The sequence below is a fragment of the Rutidosis leptorrhynchoides genome, chromosome 1, assembly GCF_046630445.1.
Source record: "Rutidosis leptorrhynchoides isolate AG116_Rl617_1_P2 chromosome 1, CSIRO_AGI_Rlap_v1, whole genome shotgun sequence".
Classification (NCBI taxonomy): domain Eukaryota; kingdom Viridiplantae; phylum Streptophyta; class Magnoliopsida; order Asterales; family Asteraceae; genus Rutidosis; species Rutidosis leptorrhynchoides.
This window is the reverse complement of record NC_092333.1, coordinates 224,806,771-224,827,557: the sequence shown is the minus strand read 5'-3', so window position 1 is coordinate 224,827,557 and position 20,787 is coordinate 224,806,771. Positions and strand designations below refer to the sequence as shown.

The 20,787-nt window shown below is 37.2% G+C and overlaps 1 protein-coding gene across 1 annotated transcript; it reads left to right on the top strand.

Annotated features, from left to right (window-relative positions):
* Positions 1–14,552: 14,552 nt before the first annotated feature.
* Positions 14,553–16,040, top strand: LOC139895082 (uncharacterized). The gene is made up of 4 exons (XM_071878127.1): positions 14,553–14,609; positions 14,852–15,149; positions 15,235–15,500; positions 15,585–16,040. Exons 1-4 carry the CDS (start codon positions 14,553–14,555, stop codon positions 16,038–16,040), a joined length of 1,077 nt encoding a protein of 358 aa, XP_071734228.1.
* The last annotated feature ends 4,747 nt before the right edge of the window (positions 16,041–20,787 follow it).

Below are 20,787 nucleotides of genomic sequence, written 5' to 3'. Positions count from 1 at the left end.
TGATTCACACTAACCTTACTACTCAAATAAAGGAGGCGCAACAAGGAGTTTTAAAAGAGGGAAATTTAAAGGATGAAATACCCAAAGGATCGGAGAAGCATCTTAATATTAGGGAAGACGGAACCCGGTATAGGGCTGAAAGAATTTGGGTACCAAAATTTGGAGATATGAGAGAAATGGTACTTAGAGAAGCTCATAAAACCAGATACTCAATACATCCTGGAACGGGGAAGATGTACAAGGATCTTAAGAAACATTTTTGGTGGCCGGGTATGAAAGCTGAGGTTTCTAAATACGTAGGAGAATGTTTGACGTGTTCTAAGGTCAAAGCTGAGCATCAGAAACCATCAGGTCTACTTCAACAACCCGAAATCCTGGAATGGAAATGGGAAAACATTACCATGGATTTCATCACTAAATTGCCAAGGACTGCAAGTGGTTTTGATACTATTTGGGTAATAGTTGATCGTCTCACCAAATCCGCACACTTCCTGCCAATAAGAGAAGATGACAAGATGGAGAAGTTAGCACGAATGTATTTGAAGGAAGTTGTCTCCAGACATTGAATACCAATCTCTATTATCTCTGATAGGGATGGCAGATTTATTTCAAGATTCTGGCAGACATTACAACAAGCATTAGGAACTCGTCTAGACATGAGTACTGCCTATCATCCACAAACTGATGGGCAGAGCGAAAGGACAATACAAACGCTTGAAGACATGCTACGAGCATGTGTTATTGATTTCGGAAACAGTTGGGATCGACATCTACCGTTAGCAGAATTTTCCTACAACAACAGCTACCATTCAAGCATTGAGATGGCGCTGTTTGAAGCACTTTATGGTAGAAAGTGCAGGTCTCCGATTTGTTGGAGTGAAGTGGGGGATAGACAGATTACGGGTCCGGAGATTATACAAGAAACTACCGAGAAGATCATCCAAATTCAACAACGGTTGAAAACCGCCCAAAGTCGACAAAAGAGCTACGCTGACATTAAAAGAAAAGATATAGAATTTGAAATTGGAGAGATGGTCATGCTTAAAGTTGCACCTTGGAAAGGCGTTGTTCGATTTGGTAAACGAGGGAAATTAAATCCAAGGTATATTGGACCATTCAAGATTATTGATCGTGTCGGACCAGTAGCTTACCGACTTGAGTTACCTCAACAACTCGCGGCTGTACATAACACTTTCCACGTCTCGAATTTGAAGAAATGTTTTGCTAAAAAAGATCTCACTATTCCGTTAGATGAAATCCAAATCAACGAAAAACTTCAATTCATCGAAGAACCCGTCGAAATAATGGATCGTGATGTTAAAAGACTTAAGCAAAACAAGATACCAATTGTTAAGGTTCGATGGAATGCTTGTAGAGGACCCGAGTTCACCTGGGAGCGTGAAGATCAGATGAAGAAGAAATACCCGCATCTATTTCCAGAAGATTCGTCAACACCTTCAACAGCTTAAAATTTCGGGACGAAATTTATTTAACGGGTAGGTACTGTAGTGACCCGAACTTTTCCATGTATATATATATTAATTGAGATTGATATTTACATGATTAAATGTTTCCAACATGTTAAGCAATCAAACTTGTTAAGACTTGATTAATTGAAATATGTTTCATATAGACAATTGACCACCCAAGTTGACCGGTGATTCACGAACGTTAAAACTTGTAAAAACTATATGATGACATATATATGGATATATATATATAGTTAACATGATACTATGATAAGTAAACATATCATTAAGTATATTAACAATGAACTACATATGTAAAAACAAGACTACTAACTTAATGATTTTTAAACGAGACATATATGTAACGATTATCGTTGTAAAGACATTTAATGTATATATATCATATTAAGAGATATTCATACATGATAATATCATGATAATATAATAATTTAAAATCTCAATTGATATTATAAACATTGGGTTAACAACATTTAACAAGATCGTTAACCTAAAGGTTTCAAAACAACACTTACATGTAACGACTAACGATGACTTAACGACTCAGTTAAAATGTATATACATGTAGTGTTTTAATATGTATTTATACACTTTTGAAAGACTTCAATACACTTATCAAAATACTTCTACTTAACAAAAATACTTACAATTACATCCTCGTTCAGTTTCATCAACAATTCTACTCGTATGCACCCGTATTCGTACTCGTACAATACACAGCTTTTAGATGTATGTACTATTGGTATATACACTCCAATGATCAGCTCTTAGCAGCCCATGTGAGTTACCTAACACATGTGGGAACCATCATTTGGCAACTAGCATGAAATATCTCATAAAATTACAAAAATATGAGTAATCATTCATGACTTATTTACATGAAAACAAAATTACATATCCTTTATATCTAATCCATACACCAACGACCAAAAACACCTACAAACACTTTCATTCTTCAATTTTCTTCATCTAATTGATCTCTCTCAAGTTCTATCTTCAAGTTCTAAGTGTTCTTCATATATTCTACAAGTTCTAGTTACATAAAATCAAGAATACTTTCAAGTTTGCTAGCTCACTTCCAATCTTGTAAGGTGATCATCCAACCTCAAGAAATCTTTGTTTCTTACAGTAGGTTATCATTCTAATACAAGGTAATAATCATATTCAAACTTTGGTTCAACTTCTATAACTATAACAATCTTATTTCAAGTGATGATCTTACTTGAACTTGTTTTCGTGTCATGATTCTGCTTCAAGAACTTCGAGCCATCCAAGGATCCGTTGAAGCTAGATCCATTTTTCTCTTTTCCAGTAGGTTTATCCAAGGAACTTAAGGTAGTAATGATGTTCATAACATCATTCGATTCATACATATAAAGCTATCTTATTCGAAGGTTTAAACTTGTAATCACTAGAACATAGTTTAGTTAATTCTAAACTTGTTCGCAAACAAAAGTTAATCCTTCTAACTTGACTTTTAAAATCAACTAAACACATGTTCTATATCTATATGATATGCTAACTTAATGATTTAAAACCTGGAAACACGAAAAACACCGTAAAACCGGATTTACGCCGTCGTAGTAACACCGCGGGCTGTTTTGGGTTAGTTAATTAAAAACTATGATAAACTTTGATTTAAAAGTTGTTATTCTGAGAAAATGATTTTTATTATGAATATGAAACTATATCCAAAAATTATGGTTAAACTCAAAGTGGAAGTATGTTTTCTAAAATGGTCATCTAGACGTCGTTCTTTCGACTGAAATGACTACCTTTACAAAAACGACTTGTAACTTATTTTTCTGACTATAAACCTATACTTTTTCTATTTTGATTCATAAAATAGAGTTCAATATGAAACCATAGCAATTTGATTCACTCAAAACGGATTTAAAATGAAGAAGTTATGGGTAAAACAAGATTGGATAATTTTTCTCATTTTAGCTACGTGAAAATTGGTAACAAATCTATTCCAACCATAACTTAATCAACTTGTATTGTATATTATGTAATCTTGAGATACCATAGACACGTATACAATGTTTCGATCTATCATGTCGACACATCTATATATATTTCGGAACAACCATAGACACTCTATATGTGAATGTTGGAGTTAGCTATACAGGGTTGAGGTTGATTCCAAAATATATATAGTTTGATTTGTGATCAATACTGAGATACGTATACACTGGGTCGTGGATTGATTCAAGATAATATTTATCGATTTATTTCTGTACATCTAACTGTGGACAACTAGTTGTAGGTTACTAACGAGGACAGCTGACTTAATAAACTTAAAACATCAAAATATATTAAAAGTGTTGTAAATATATTTTGAACATACTTTGATATATATGTATATATTGTTATAGGTTCGTGAATCAACCAGTGGCCAAGTCTTACTTCCCGACGAAGTAAATATCTGTGAAAGTGAGTTATAGTCCCACTTTTAAAATCTAATATTTTTGGGATGAGAATACATGCAGGTTTTATAAATGATTTACAAAATAGACACAAGTACGTGAAACTACATTCTATGGTTGAATTATCGAAATCGAATATGCCCCTTTTTATTAAGTCTGGTAATCTAAGAATTAGGGAACAGACACCCTAATTGACGCGAATCCTAAAGATAGATCTATTGGGTCTAACAAACCCCATCCAAAGTACCGGATGCTTTAGTACTTCGAAATTTATATCATATCCGAAGGGTGTCCCGGAATGATGGGGATATTCTTATATATGCATCTTGTTAATGTCAGTTACCAGGTGTTCACCATATGAATGATTTTTATCTCTATGTATGGGATGTGTATTGAAATATGAAATCTTGTGGTCTATTATTATGATTTGATATATATAGGTTAAACCTATAACTCACCAACATTTTTGTTGACGTTTTAAGCATGTTTATTCTCAGGTGATTATTAAGAGCTTCCGCTGTAGCATACTTAAATAAGGACGAGATTTGGAGTCCATGCTTGTATGATATTGTGTAAAAACTGCATTCAAGAAACTTATTTTGTTGTAACATATTTGTATTGTAAACCATTATGTAATGGTCGTGTGTAAACAGGATATTTTAGATTATCATTATTTGATAATCTACATTAAGCTTTTTAAACCTTTATTGATGAAATAAAGGTTATGGTTTGTTTTAAAATGAATGCAGTCTTTGAAAAACGTCTCATATAGAGGTCAAAACCTCGCAACGAAATCAATTAATATGGAACGTTTTTAATCAATAAGAACGGGACATTTCATCTGGCTGGCTAGCTAAGTGGGCAATCGAATTGGGAGAACATGAAATCCATTACGCCCCCGTACCGCTGTCAAAGGCCAGATCATGGTAGATTTTATGGTTGAATTTATATGCGCCACGCCATCAGTGCCGGTTATCGAAGAAGCACCAAATACCGTCACTTGGGAACTATTTACCGACGGAGCTTCAAGTTCTGACGGAGCGGGTGCAGGTCTAATTTTAATTAGTCCAGACGGTGATGAACATACCTACGTGTTGCGTTTCGAGTTCCCCGCCTCTAATAATGAAGCGGAATATGAGGCATTGATGTCTGGTTTAAGGGTGGCTGAGAAGATGGGAATTAAAAACCTTAAGGTGTCGGTCGATTCCCAACTTGTGGCGAATCAGATGAACGGGACGTTCGAAGATAGAGATCAGGCCATGCAAAATTATTTGAGGTTGACGGAAGAAATATCCAACAAATTCGAGCTTTTTTCAATAACGCAAGTGCCGCGATCCTTGAATATAAAGGCCGACGCACTCAGCAAGCTCGCGTCAAGTGTGTTCAGCCACTTCACCAAAGACGTTTGGGTGGAGGTCCTTAGTTAAAAATCCACTGGCTTGGTACAGGTATCGACTCGCTTCGATAACAAATACGCTATACGCATAATCTACTTAAAACACAACGTACACTTATGTACTGATTTTCTTGCACAATAATGTTACAGGAAGTGGCCCCCGTAGAGGAGGTCGAGACATGGATGAGTCCCATCATTACGTATCTTAAGACCGAGGCGCTGCCAGTCGATGGGACAACGACACGTAAGATTCGTATGAAAGCTCCTTTGTACATGTTAAGGGATGGAGTTCTGTTCAAGAAATCCTTCACAGCACCACTTTTAAGGTGTGTCGGTCCAAGCGAGGCGGAAACAATTGTAAGGGAGGTACATGAAGGGACTTGTGGCATGCATGCAGGATTTAGGACCGTTGTAGGAAAGATAATGCGGCTAGGGTATTTTTGGCCATCTATGTACCGTGACACGAAAGAAATCATCAAAGCTTGTGCTTCATGCCAACGTCACGTTCCACAAATTCACATGCCGGCGCATGAGCTAATTCCCATCACGTCTGCTTGGCCCTTTTACAAGTGGGCAATCGATTTGGTGGGACCCTTTCCGGATGGTAAACACTTGGTCGTTGCAATTGACTTTTTCACCAAGTGGGTTAAAGCCAAACCATTGAAAAGCATAACGGGTAAACAGATTGTGAATTTTGTTTGGGAGGAAATCGTGTGCCGTTTCGGAATACCACACGAAATTGTAAGTGATAACGGCAAACAGTTCGCTCACAATATGTTTCGGTCATGGTGTGACGGGTTGAATATCAAACAGACTTTCAGTTCTGTTGCCCATCCGCAAGCAAATGGGCAAGTCGAAGTTACCAACAGGGATATCGTTGCCGGGATAAGGGCAAAGTTGGACACGGATAGGAAAGGTTGGGCAGATGAGCTTCCGCAAGTCTTATGGGCGTTCCGAACCACACCAAAAGGAAGCAATCGAGAAACGCCATTCAGCCTTGTTTAGGGCACCGAGGCGGTGATACCAGCTGAAATTGCTGTCCCAACCCAGCGTGTAATGGAATTCAACCATGAGTCCAACGTCGTTAGCTTGAAAGAAAATTTGGACTTGTTGGAAGAAAGGCGTGACATCGTCGCTATCAGGGAAGCATCAAACAAACAGAAAATTGCCAAGTACTACAACCGACGTATGAGGGAACATACTTTTCACCCCGGTGATTTTGTATGGCATAACAACAACGCGAGCCGGGTCGAGGATACTGGCAAATTGGGGCCCAACTGGGAAGGCCCGTATGTGATTGTAGATGCAATTGGAAACGGGGCGTACAACCTGAAGACGCATGATGGCAAATTTGTGCCGCGAACCTGGCACGCAACCAACTTAAAGAAGTTCTATGTTTAAGTATTTAGAAATTTTTCATTTGAAAACTTTTCTTTTTCGTTTTATCTAAGTTTGTGATTGATCACCACAAATGTAAGCGCGTCGCGCATTGAACTTTGTTTTCAGTTTCAATTCAATGCATTTTTCAAATTTCATTTCTTATGTATTGTGTAACTATTATGGCTGCGCTTCGGCGTTATAAATGTAAGTCCATTCACAAGTTACTTATGCCATGAACAAAGACATCATCTAATCTTTGGACGACAATGGCGACGCTAAGCGTATTGGAGGTACGCCTAGCCCTCGAAACGGGATGCCTCCGGGTTTCATATCCGTCGCATTAATCCCAGCATTAAGTAGATGAATGCAATGTCGACAATCATCAAGTGTAACCTTGACAAACGATACGTTACCGTGACGACGGGACGTATATATATATATAAACATATTTTACTACATGACAGTTGAACACTTATAAAGGTAAAACAAGAATGACAAGAAATTGATATTTCATTAATTTAATTACAACCATTACATCAGAAGCAAAAATGAAAATACAGAATTACAAAAATCCCTACAACTATGGGATCATCTTCTTCACTTGGGCAAGTTAAGGTCCGGTGTTGACCCAATCTGTTCAATAAACGGCACCTTAATGGCCGCCCAGGCATTGACCGCCGCGTCATGGAGGTCGTAGGCGTCCTCATCCGCCATCTCTCGGATCGCCTCCGGAATTGGTTCCGGTATATCAACGTGTTCTGTCAATATGGTGTACGCGTCGAAACGCTCCACTTTCTTCGTAGCGTCAACCAAATTCTGGAATGGCTCCTTTACCTCCGGCGCCTTGAGAGCCTTGGAAAAAATAGAGGGGATGAGGCTGGAAAGCTCTTGAAAATCGTCCACTGCCTTTCGATTGGCAGCGGACAGTTCTTGGTTCTGGGTGGCGAGGAGATCCTTACTGGCCTTCTCCTCCACCAGCTCTTTATACGCCGCCTCCAGGTCCTTTAGCGCCGTTTGTTCTTTTTCGGCGTGTAAGGCCATCTCTTTGATAGCCTTTTTGGCCTCCCTTAGGGCCTACTGCTTTTCTCCCTCTGCTTCGGCAACGAGTTGCTTAGCCCGCTTCAGCTCCTCCCTAACTTGGACAATTTCAGCATTCAGCTCTTTACCATCAGCCTCCGCACGACGGGCGCGTTGGTCCAGTTCAATGGTCCGCTGAAGCTCATCATGGGTTAGCACCAACCCTTCATAAATGTGCTGCACCCTGGCGCGGCGAACGGCGCTATCGGGCATTTTTCGGACGGCCTCATAAAGCACCGAAGGGCAAATCCATTGCAGATACTCAAATTGCAACAGAGCATCGCTGTGAGACACATTCCACATAGTCTCCATGTGGCTGAAGGTTGATTGTTTTCCAAAACTAGGAGAATAAGGCTCCCCCAGAGAAGTGGAATGTTGGCCGGACGCGCCGCCCGTTAGTTTGTCTTTTTCCGACGCCTTTCCTTGGGCATCGGATGAATCTTGAAGATGGACGACGGGACTCCCATGCGTAACCCTGGAGAAATAACAAACTTGATTAGTTTCTCCCATTGGGATTCTGGTGACGTAGCGGGGTTATTATCAGGGTTTTCATAATACCCACCTTGGCTGGGAATCTCCTCAAAAGTTTTCAAGTTACTTTCTGCAACCTCTTGTGGCGTCTTCTTCTTTTTGTGACCGCCAGACGGGACGGTCACTTTTGAGGGAGAGCGGGAACGTTTCTTGTGACGCCCCATACAAAATTAACGTGTACGGATCATCAACAACATGATCATTACAGGGTCAAACACTATATGTTGTTTTAAAAGAAGTTTGCATTCATAAAAAGGGGTAACGTCTTTACCGACGTCAAATGTTTTACAAACGATAGTGTGCTTCTACGAATAGAAGCAATAACATAAGTACGAGACTCAGAGGTCATTACAATTTCATTGTTCAAAAGTAACATAGTTCGTGAATGCAAAGTAAAAGTTTCATGCAGAGACATCTCTAAACAAAAGCAGCGGGAGTCTACACAGCAAGTCTAACAGCGAGACTAATACAGCGGAAGCATCAAACGTCTAAGCACATGAGAAATAACATGCTTAAAAATGTCAACACGAATGTTGGTGAGCTATAGTTTAATTGTAACAGTAATGTAAGGTAGGCCACGAGATTTCGTATTTCAAAACAGTATGAAAAGTATATGCTTAACCGTGGGCACTTGGTAACTAATTTAACGTAAATATCACCCCCTAAAAGTACACTTGGCGAATGCGTAAGTCTACGATGTATTAAACACTCGTTAAATGCTAGCGCGACTAGCCCGAGTGGGGATGTCAAACCCTATGGATCCATATCTAAGATTCGCGTTCACCGGTTCAAAAACCAATGATTAAACGTTACCGAGCTAAGGGGAAAGTTTATGCCGTTATATAACCCACAAATATATAAAGTTTAAGTACTCATACCTAGTAAGTAAAACATAAAAAGCGCATGCATTCTCAGTCCCAAAAATAGTTGTAGTAAAAAGGGAGCTATAACTCACAGTGAATAAGCAGTAAAAGTCGATACGAGGTAAGTAAGCAAGTAAGGTGGTCCGAAAGGTCCTCAACCTAAGTCAAAAGTTACTAAGTCAGTAATTTGTTCCGAAAAGTTTAAAAGTACGTAAGTTAAGTCTTAAGTATCATCATCATCAACATCATACGTAAAAAGTAAAGTAAGTTTTCAATCGAGAATAGAGACCGAAACAAAGGCTGACTTCGTTCAGCTGCTACGACCTCTATACAAACTGAAATAACGTGAGGCCAGTGGAAATGGCTCCGTATGTGAGTCCTCTAACCGCTGACAAATTTTCAGAACCTAACTCGTCTTCGTTTGACCGTGGCGACGGTTTAAGTGCGAGTAGGTCAGAAATTTCAGCACAACGTTACAAGGGCGTAGTGACTTTCAGAAGGCTATAAATCCTAAACCGTACATCGGATTTAGGCGAGGCCTAAACGAAAAGTCATCTACTCGAACCGAAATATCTGGAAATCAACTTTTCCAGAAGCCCGGGAGCCTAATCTGACCCTGAATAACAGAAAGCAAGTGCTCCGGTGGGTTTCTCGGTGTTTGATGTTCATCACGGTTCTCATCCTTGATGCGTATAAGCCTCAAGTGTACAACTCTTGATGTTTTAGCATCACTTTAACCAAGGTTTAACCATCAACACACAAAGTTAAGACTAAGAAATAAAAAACAACTCATGTGAGAGTTTGAGCAAGGTGATGAACCAAAGTTACATCAATTTCTTAGTTTTAACACAAGTACAATTACTATTAAGCTATAAACTTTGAATCAAACTAAATAAGCAAGACCTTAAGCTATAGAACTTAGATCTTAGCTAAATATTAAAGACCTTAGACTACAAAGTCTAGATCTCATGTTCTTGGTGAAACCCTAAGTCATAACACTTAGACTTTCAACTTTTACACAACCATAAGTTATGAAACTTAGATCTTGTAAAGTAACATGAACACAAGCTAATGAACTTTTGTTTAAACAAAGTAGAAGACCATAAGTTACACAACTTAGATCAAACACAAAAATGAAACGCTAAGCTAGAGAGCTTAGATTCCTAACAATAATTATGAGATCTCAAGCTAATAAGCTTGTATCTTTTGTTTCATGCAAACACAAGTCACAAATCTAAGCTACAATAAACTAAAGAAGATCATAAGTTAGTAAACTTTTGATCTTAACTAACTTTTTGTAGAAACATCAAGCTAGTAAGCTTGTATTTCAAACTTTCTTGAAGATCCATAAAGTAAAGTGTTGGATCTTCAAGTTACATGAAGATCATAAACATAGGTTTTGATCTTTAAACATAAATAAAGAGATCTTAGATAAATAAACTTAGATCTAACAAGATTATGAAGATTCAAAGCTAAGAAGCTTGAATCCTTCATGTTCTTGAAGACTTTTCAAAATAAAGTTTAAATCAACAAAAGTTATGAAGATTCAAGTTATAAAACTTGAATCTTTGTTCATGATGATGATGATCTATGAATTAAAGTAAGAAAAGAAAGAAAAAGAAGTTAAGAACTTACAAGTTCTTCAAGTATTTGAGAGAAATTTTAGAGTGAGAAAGTAGAGAGAAGAGTGGGTGTTTGAATGAAATGAAAATGAGAGAATGAAGTGAAGTATTAGTATTTATCAAGGAAAGAAAAAGAAAAAGAAAATAAAAATTGGTGGGGATGGGGGTGGTGGCCGACGGTTCAAGGAACAAGGAGGGGGGACCATTTGACCTCATGTGGTGTGGTTCATGGTGGTAGTACATGGTGATGGTGACATGTTGGGTGGTTTGAGACATAATGCAAGCCTTGGTACATAAGCATGCATAATACTTGTCTTATTAATTTCATGGACTTAATTATTATTACATGGGCTAATTAACCCATTAAGTGGTCTACTAAGTTGGGTAAGTTGGGCCATGGAAGTCCATTTAAGTATTAAGTCCAATAAGGTAACTAGTAAGCCTTAGTAAACACTTAAGCATAATTAAGGAATCATAAAACCAAGTAATTGTCATTAATAAGTAACAATTACGTTTACGTAGCCATAATATCCCAATTATGGCAAAAGTTTATCGTGTACTAAGTTCGTAGCTCATTTTAATCAATAAGTGACACTAACGGTCGTAAATGAAATCAAGAATCACGTTAAGTAACTAAGTACCTAAAAACACAATGTAAGGCATTAAGGAATGTAATTAACATAATTGATGATCCCAGAATATAATCTATCTCAGTACGCACAAATACGCAGTTTCGTGAAAGAAATAAATATAATTAAAAGTCGAAAAAGTCGGGTCGTTACATTTCTGTTGTTGTTGTTGCTGTTCCGGTTGAATTATGGGAATAGCGACGGATATCCGATCCGGATTGGTGATAGGAGTTGAGCCGGTTGTAGGTTGTGTCTTTGACACGTCGCTGGCAGCGTTGGTGGATAAACCAGCAGCAACCTCACCACCCTTCAAAGGATGACCTTCTGGAAGGTTGGCCTTCGGAAACCTTTTGAAGGATACGCCATCAAGATTAGGACGGCGAAGAACTCTGTTGAATTCCATCTCTGCAAAAAATTATACAGGTTTAAGAAAATGATACGAAAAGAACACTTACAAATTTAAAGACGTTACGGCACGAAGAGCATACCCCTTCCGTCGCATAGGATCAATGGCACCCTGTCGTTCCATGGCCAATAATGCTGAATGTTGCAAAGTTTCAGCATCACCTCAACATAAGGACGCATCTCGAGCGTAGCATCCTTACATAAATTAAACAACTACTACTCCCCCTGGTCGAGGTCTGGAGTCTTGGAGACGTCAGATGAACGCGTAAAATGCCATTGTGCGAGGTGGGCACGCTCTTCGCCTAGCAGGTCGGTATGAGCAAAGAAAAACATGCCCCTCCAATCGTGGAGGGACGGAGACTTCTTAGTGGTGAAGTTGCACTTTTTCTCGAAAGTGTACCGCCCTTTTCCAGACGAAGTAAGCTTGAACGTCGCTCGGAACACGTTCAAACTGGCCGGTCTATTTTGTCCTCTGAAGAACATCTCAAAAATAGTAACACGCTGCCACGTATGTGGATGTAGTTGCGAAACGCCAATATGGTAGTGCTCTAATACAGACACTACAAACGGGCTTAACGGGAAGCGTAAGTTTCCTAATGCAACCGCCTTCCAATAGAGGGTAAAATAATTTTGCGGTGGCTCATCGGCACGCTGCCCGGGAATCGCAACCATGGTCGGTAAGTCACGCAGTACTGGATACTCATCTATGAATTTCTCCATCTGCTCCGTCGTGACGGTTGTATTTTCTGTAGCGACGTTAGCCTTGGACATTTTTTAGAATTTTTTACCTTCGAAAGTAACCGGCACGCGTTTTGAGAAAGCAAATAAGAAATTGTTTAAAAATTAGGAGGCGGAGAGAAAGGTGTAAAAATGAGGAGTTAAAAACGCCGTATTTATAGAGCTAGCTTATCGTGGGCCCGATTAATGGGCCTCGATCCTGATCGGACACGTGTCCTGGAAAGTCGAACCATAGCCGTTGGATTCGAGGCGTTTCATTTTTACAGCTGTAAAAAGTAATAATTGCTGACATCATCCCCTAGTTAAACCTAGGGGGGACATGATTTGACAATTACGGCGTGTCAGTAATGATGGCTTTTTATAGTATTTTATTTAATTCAGTTTGGTTACAATCGAAGGTAATTCGATTCCACCCAAACTGGGGGACTTAATGACGTACGTCCCGTCATGGCCATCACGTGCGACGCATGGCGTATCTCCTAGCTGGACACTTGGCTTCAGCTTCTGGCTGGATTACTGCTAAGTCAACTTTTAACCTCAAGCCATGATTATTTATACGCTACGCCACTCGTAGCGTATCGTTAATCATTTGACTTGGTTTTCTTGGCTGCTCGCCTGTCCGAAAAATTAGGAGAACGTGGAGCAGGTAGTGGGCATGATTAGAGGATTCCAGGAGTGGTAATCGTGGGTTAGTGGGTTAATGGTGGTTATCCTTGGTAACCGCCATTTTATGCCTATAAATACAACTCATAATCACACATTCGGGGAACAATTTAACAAATACTTACCATCGCTGATCACTCTTCTAAGCGCACCTTGGAGGCTCGGCAAAAGTCAACCACCAAAACACCCTTCATATTCATCACGTGAACCGGAGGAACCCCTTCCGAAGGTTAGTCACTTCACATTTTTGCACTCAGGTCAATTTTGGCTTGATCAGTATCATTAAATACTGAAAGTCTAGTCATTGTGAGTTAAGGAGTTTCATCTTGGTATGTCTTTGAATTGCAATTATTTACTCTGTAATCCAATTTGTTGTTTGGCATACATTCACTCATTTTCTTTATTCATTTCTCAGTTAGGTGAAGGAGATCATTCGTTTCCTGGACCAAGTTAAACAATGGGATGTTGTAGCACTTGATATGGAAGGTTATTTGTGTATGCACTTTGCTTATTCTTTAGGATCTATGTTGTTATTGTTCTTTAGGATCTATGTTGTTATTGTTCTTTAGTATCTATGTTCTAATATGGAAGTTGCGCCATTTTTTTTACTTTTGCTCAGTTTGAAACTAAATTTACACTCTGCAGCCTAACCATCTCATTGGCAAATTGAATTTGGATGTAACCAACTTATCTGCAGGCCTATAGTTTTTGTTATAGTTTTGGTTAGATTCTTTGGATTCTGAATTGTGAATTTGGTTGGATTCTGATTTGTGAATTGGTGTCATCTGAACAAAAATAAAAGCTTGAAGACTGTAGTTAAACATTTAATCACGCTTTATATAAATATTATAAATTTTATGACTGGAAAGGCGGGACAAGCATATGTCATTCCTTAAGCCATGAACCGAACTTAGGACCTTTATTTTTGTTCTAAATATGATATTCTAGTTGTTGACTATTCCTTGTCAATATCATCATTGTTAATGTTATGAGAATCAGGATTGACTGCAGAGAATATCTTATCTATCTGTATGGTTTATGTAATATGCAAATGGCTTGAAGTTAAAGAACTAAATTCTCATGATCATTTTATAATCCTTATAAGCAGCAACTTTTCCTTGGATCGAGTGTATAGGATTGGAGTTTGTTACCAGAGAAAACTGTTAGACATTGTGGTAGTGGGAATTTCAACACTTAAATTAATGAATAGCCCCATTTGGGTCATAATGGCCAAAGAAAAAGAAGCTCCTTAAAAAGTAGGCTGTTTTATGAAATATTATAATATAATATAATATAATTTTGAACTATATTTGACGATTCTACGGATTACCTATGGAAAAATCTTTGGCTGTAAAAAGTGATCTTCATGTTGCTGCATTCATTCTGATGGTTATCTTTCTCACTATGTTTTTATACAGAGTCTGGTTATTGTGATTTAAGGAGTTTCATCTTGTTATGTCTTTAAATTGCAATTGCGATATTACGCTTAAGCATCAACGAAAGCACCTCCATGACAAGTGTGAAACAGGAAAGCATCAACGATATTATGTCTTTAAAACAGGTTTTTGTCTTTTGCAGGTCGTGTCCAGCTAATTATATCGGTCATCTCGTCAATGTAAATTTACTGGCAGTCGGTTTTTATGCTCCCTTGTGCTATCATTAAAGAGATTGAAGCTTTAATGCGGGGATTTCTTTGGTGTCAAGGCGAAATGAAAAGAGGGAAAGCAAAAGTGAAGTGGGCGAGAGTGTGTCTTCCAAAAGATGAAGGTGGTTTAGGTCTTAAGAGGTTAAAGGAGTGGAATGTGGCCTTAATGTCCTCTTTGATTTGGCGGTTGCTCACGAATAAGCAGTCTTTATGGGTGCGGTGGATACACGCCTATCATTTGAATGGTAGGAATTTTTGGGAAGCTGCGGAGGTTGCTACTGCGAGTATTAGTTGGCGTAAAATATTGAGTTTAAGAGATAATATTCGTAGCAATTTTGTTCACTTAATTGGTGATGGATACTGTGTCAGTGTGGCATGACAATTGGTGTGAATTCAGCCCCTTATCGACTGTCCTTATTGCCCGTATTATTTTTCGAGCTGGCTTGTCACATAACACCACTATTAGTGATATTGTTAATGCTTCAGGGTGGCTATGGCCGGAGGATTGGATTACGAGGTTCCCAGGGCTAACTCATATTCCATGTCCAATTTTGGTTGGTCGTCCAGATACTCTGAAATGGAGGAACACTACAGGTAATCTTGTTGACTTCTCGGTGTCTAATGTTTGGGAGTCTGTTCGTACAAAGGAGAACCGAGTGCCATGGGTTCACCTAGTTTGGTTTGCGCAGTGTATTCCTAGACACTCATTTATTGTTTAGCTTCTCATGGGGGAAAACCTTCGAACTCAAGATAAGCTTCGTGGATGGGACTTGCGATCTGGGTCAGATGGTGTTGTGTGCCCGCTTTGTAACATTGAACCCGATTCTCATGAGCACTTATTTTTTGGCTGCACATATGCATCGCAAGTCTGGTTATTTGCTAAGAAATGCATGATGGTCCCAGTAGTAGGCAACTTTTGGACAGATTTTGTGAGTGCTATGTCCCCTTATATGGCTTGCAGAACTGCTGGTAGCATCTCTTCCAGGTTGCTATTTGCTGCTACTGTCTATTTCATTTGGCAAGAACGAAATTTTCGGCTCTTTAAAAAGGAGTCGAGATCGTGTGGTAAGTTAGTTACGGTTATCTTTGCTACTATTAGATTGAAGTTGATGTCTCTAAACTGGAAAAACTCCCAGCAAGTAAAGATTATGAAGGATGCGTGGAAGATTCCTTAAGTCTTTCTTTCTTGGTTTGTTGTTTTTTTTTTTTTTTGAGGTTGTAGTGTGTATGTTTGTGGCTTGTTGTGTCTAGTTGTGGCTTTATGCCTGGCGTTTTAGTTTTGGGGTATACCCCATTGCTATTCTTGTGTTGCACGTTTGTATCTTTCCTTGAGGTTTAATATATTCACCGGGTAAATTCCCTTTACCCAAAAAAAAAAAAAAAAAAAAAAAATTGCAATTGCGATTATTTATGTTGGTGTCAATAATACTGAAAGTCTGGTCATTGTGAGTTAAGGAGTTTCTTATTTTAATGTTCTTGATTTGCAATGATTGACTCTGTTATTCTAACTCATTATTTGGTGTTCACTTATATATCTCTTTGTTTATTTTTCAAACTGAAAGAGATCATTTCGGTTCATGGACTAAGATGTACGTTGTAACGTAGCAGTTTAGATCGATAGAAGGTTATTGTTTGGTTGATTTCTTTCAGTGATTGACTTGCAAGTAGTACTCCAATCGTTACTTAGCTCATGTCTTGTAGTAAATATCATAAAAATGAGGTTGAAACTAAATTTAGACTCTGCAGCCCAACCATATCAATGGTTAACCTACTCATCTGCAGTTCTTAGTAGTACATAGTTACTATTGGCATGAGACTAATAGCTACTAAATATTTAGGTGTTTGTTTTGTTATATAACATATACTAGCTTAAGATCCGCGAATTCGCAGGAATTTTATAGAGATGAATGAAAAATTTAATTGTCAAAATAATTATAGTTTTTATAGTATTTGTTAGGTTGTTAAGAAATCGAATTAGTTACAATATCAATGTTAAATTACTGATAATAAATTTAGCAATTTATAATCTAAAATACAATACAAATAAAACATAGTTGAAACCATAATACTGGACTTTTGCTAGCCAACTTTGATAGTTGTGCATCCTTATTTAATTACATGATACATGGTGAACTTCAAACATTTGAGAAACATAATCACAATCTTTATATATTTCATATCGTATCAGTGGTCGTGGTGAGGGTTTAGTAATAAATTTTGATCTCTTTCCTAGATTTATGTCAGTTATCCATACCCAGAATTGTATTTGTGAATTAGGTTAGATTGTTGGACCTGTAACGAAGTCAAAATGAAAAGAAAATAACATATTAAACTCAACATTATTCAGTCAATACTCGTTCGAATTTGTTCATGAAGATTGTATTCTAAAAAATATAAACATTAAGTTTTAATATTCACAGGTGAAAATAATACTCACAGTACATTTAAAGCCAACTCTTATTGTCCATGTTCTAGAGTTCAAAATTTACCGCCAACTCAATGTGTTTATAGACACTTTATTGTCAATCTATTTTTACAAATCAAATGACTAAGGAAGTTAGCACCTGAACCTGATTATAGATGTCTGCAAAGCAAAGCTTAACATATCTTACCCATTTGCTTTATTGCTAAATAAAAGGTGTTCTTTAACACAAGTTGACCTTGTTTCACATATATATGGGCACAAATTACCATATTATGTCTTCAGATATTCATCTAGAATTCACAGTTGGCTTTGTATATGCGAAATAAGTTATCTGTAAAAAACAAAGAACACATAATAATTGACAAGTGGCTAGAATGAAGTTAAATCTAGGTCACATTCTATTTAATTTCATGAGATCACACATGGCTTCCAGATAATCAATAATAAGGGAAAAAACAAAAAATCTAATTTGATGTATAAGATGAGTTGAAACGTACCTAGATTAACGAAGTAACATTTGGCTCGGTAATTGATGATTCATTCGTTCCAACGTATTGAACATCAGAGACACCCCAATTGATAAGCTGATTTCTTCGATTCGAAAGAAGATTTGCCGCTGGTGTATATAAGCCATGCCCTAATTTCACTACAATCAAACAAAGACCTCATAGGTTTATGAACAAGTGTGCCACCATAAATCTCGATAACAATCAACATATGATAATGACTCGATCATAGACATAGTTACATTTCCATAATTTTAGGTTGTTTTGGAAATGGGGTTGTGCTAGTTTTTCACATCAAAGAATCGATCTTGATCAATTGAAGACGAACAGTAAATGGGGGTATTTAATCGGTTGAACGATTCGATGATGATTTCATTAAGGATGAGTTCCTCGGCGATGATGATGATTTTTAAGGTTGATCCACACTACACTTCAAACAACGTCAACTGGATGGGCTAGTCCTGTTCACGTATTGATTTAATAAACAAATAATCGACTTTTGATTATTTATTGAAGACAAAATTACACGGGGGGTCCCTGTGGTATGTTCAAAACTACAAGCGGAGTTCAAAAGAATTTTTTTGACTTGAGGGGTCACTATGATATGCATCTGTTTCACCGAGTGTCCAAGTCACTAACAGACGTCAGATCCGTCAGTCAAATCCTATCATGTGCTATGCATGTGAGGGCAAAATGGTCAGTTTAGATTTTTACTTTCCTTTTTATTTTTCTCTTTCTTCCCCATCTATGTTACTCTTCACCCACTATCTTTTATCTTTTTACCCAACGCATAACAAATTCATAACAAAATTAATTTAAAGGAATCAGATTCAAAACCAAATTAAACACTTCATTTCTTTGAAATGAACTTGTCGGAATAAATGGAACTCGTGGAGACAACTATTTTCGACATTTTATTAGTTCCTCTCCAATCTCATTTACTAAACTTTTTTCATCCCCAACCAAAGACACACCAACAATTTTTGGAACCCTAAATCAAAACCACCTAAACACAAGTCACTAAATCAAAACCCAATCACAACTTTAAAGTTAAAATCAAATCATGACAATAATATTAGATAAAGTATTTCTACCCTCAAGTAAGAATCAAATACAAGACATTAATCCGAATCTTATCGTTACTTTACCCCCACTTTGTGCATTTTAATATGTTAAAGGAGCGATGATAGTTAAAAAAATTGCATCAATCAATGAAAACCAATTGGGTATAGCCGCATCTAATCGAGTAATTTATAATTTAATTATCTTACACATAGACCTTGTTCTTAACCGAATCTTCATCATCGGAGTCTTCATCGTTTCCCGTCCTCTCCGGTCAAGCATCTTCATGGTCACTAACAACAACAAATCTCTTATCACTCTGTTACCATCTCCCCCGTCGCTGCTCACCATTGTAGATCTGATGGGTATTCAATATGAGGAATGAAACACGGTCTGATGGGTTTTGTAAAATGACTGTTTAAAATAATGGGTTTTGCTTCAAGGTGTAAGTTTCTTCATCTTGTTTGTTTAAAATAATTTTATACACCCATGACACTTGTCGGCTTAAAAGCACTAATTTTCATACCCTTTTTGTTTTGAGGATCAAAGTTTGCTAAAATTTCAGGTCAAATATGATATTGTGATTTTATTTAGATGAGAGAGAGTGAAAAAAGTGATGGGGGCGGTGAAGATGATGATGGCTTTTGTTGGAGACCAGTAAATGAAAAGAGAAATACATTGGTAAATGGAAAGTGTTAAAATGACAATGTTACCCTCATGTGCATAGCATGTGAGGGTATTTAACGGCAGGAACTGACGGAGGTAGCATTTTGGACTCCCGGTGAAACAGATGCATACCACACTCGTAGGGATGGCAATGGTCACCCGATTCAATGGATATCCATTCGATCCACCCGATACATAATGGATATGGATGATATAAATGGATATGGATACGGATATGGATGAACCTAAATGAATATGGATATGGATATGGATGAAAAAATTTCATCCATGGATATATCCAAATACACCTGAAATACATATAAATACTTAAATATAAATATAGATATATGCAAACATATTTAGTATTTTAAATGCATTTACAATTACATTTATATGTTTCTTGAAATTATATAATGAATTAACCATGAAATATAACAATAAAACACGTATATATAATCAAATATACATAAAAATTACACATTTAATTTATCATAGTCTATGTTTGATTGTAAGTTTAACAAATTGTGTTATATCTTCGACAAATATCACTCGTTATTATGGATAGATTTTAATTATGCCACATTGTATATATTTTTGTTATATTACGTGTTATTTTAATCACATATTGAGAAATATTATAACATTTTTTGAATATCCAATGGATATCCATTAACCCGCTTAATCCATTGGATATGAATATGGATGGATAAACTGAAATTAAACGGATATGGATATGGATATGGATGATCAAAAACTAAATGGATATGGATATGGATACGGCTTCACCCGATCCATATCCGATCAATTGCCATCCCTATACCACAGTGACCCCTCAAGTTAAAAAAAAAAAAATTTGAACCCCGGTTGTAGTTTTGAACATACCACAGGGACCCCCGTGTAATTTTGTCTTTATTGAAACACACGATTTTAATTTTCTAATAATAATAATAATCGCCATCAACATTATTATCATTATTATTCCGTAAAATCAAACGCAACATTTGAATGTTGATTCTGACGAAAACTTTAGCAAGCAATTAACTAAAATAATCACTTTGATTATTTTAATATAAATAGATAACAACAAAAGCCTTTTACCAAAGCCTTTTACAAAAGCTTATGTTGAAAACAAAATCATAGATTTTGTTTCGCTTGTGATCGTCGGTAGCTAGCTTCAAAGAAGTCAATATAAACCAAAATTACTTTTAATTGTGGTTTACGGCTACCGTATCAAAAACTAAATTGTGTATTATCATGTCAATA

Excerpts from the sequence above, each read along its gene's own strand:
- LOC139895082 (XM_071878127.1), top strand. The coding sequence starts at position 14,553 with ATGGAAAAATCTTTGGCTGTAAAAAGTGATCTTCATGTTGCTGCATTC. Across the intron at positions 15,150-15,234 it reads TGCGGAGGTTGCTACTGCGA|TGTGGCATGACAATTGGTGT; the intron begins GTATTAGTTGGC and ends ATACTGTGTCAG. Across the intron at positions 15,501-15,584 it reads TGTCTAATGTTTGGGAGTCT|CTTCTCATGGGGGAAAACCT; the intron begins GTTCGTACAAAG and ends TTTATTGTTTAG.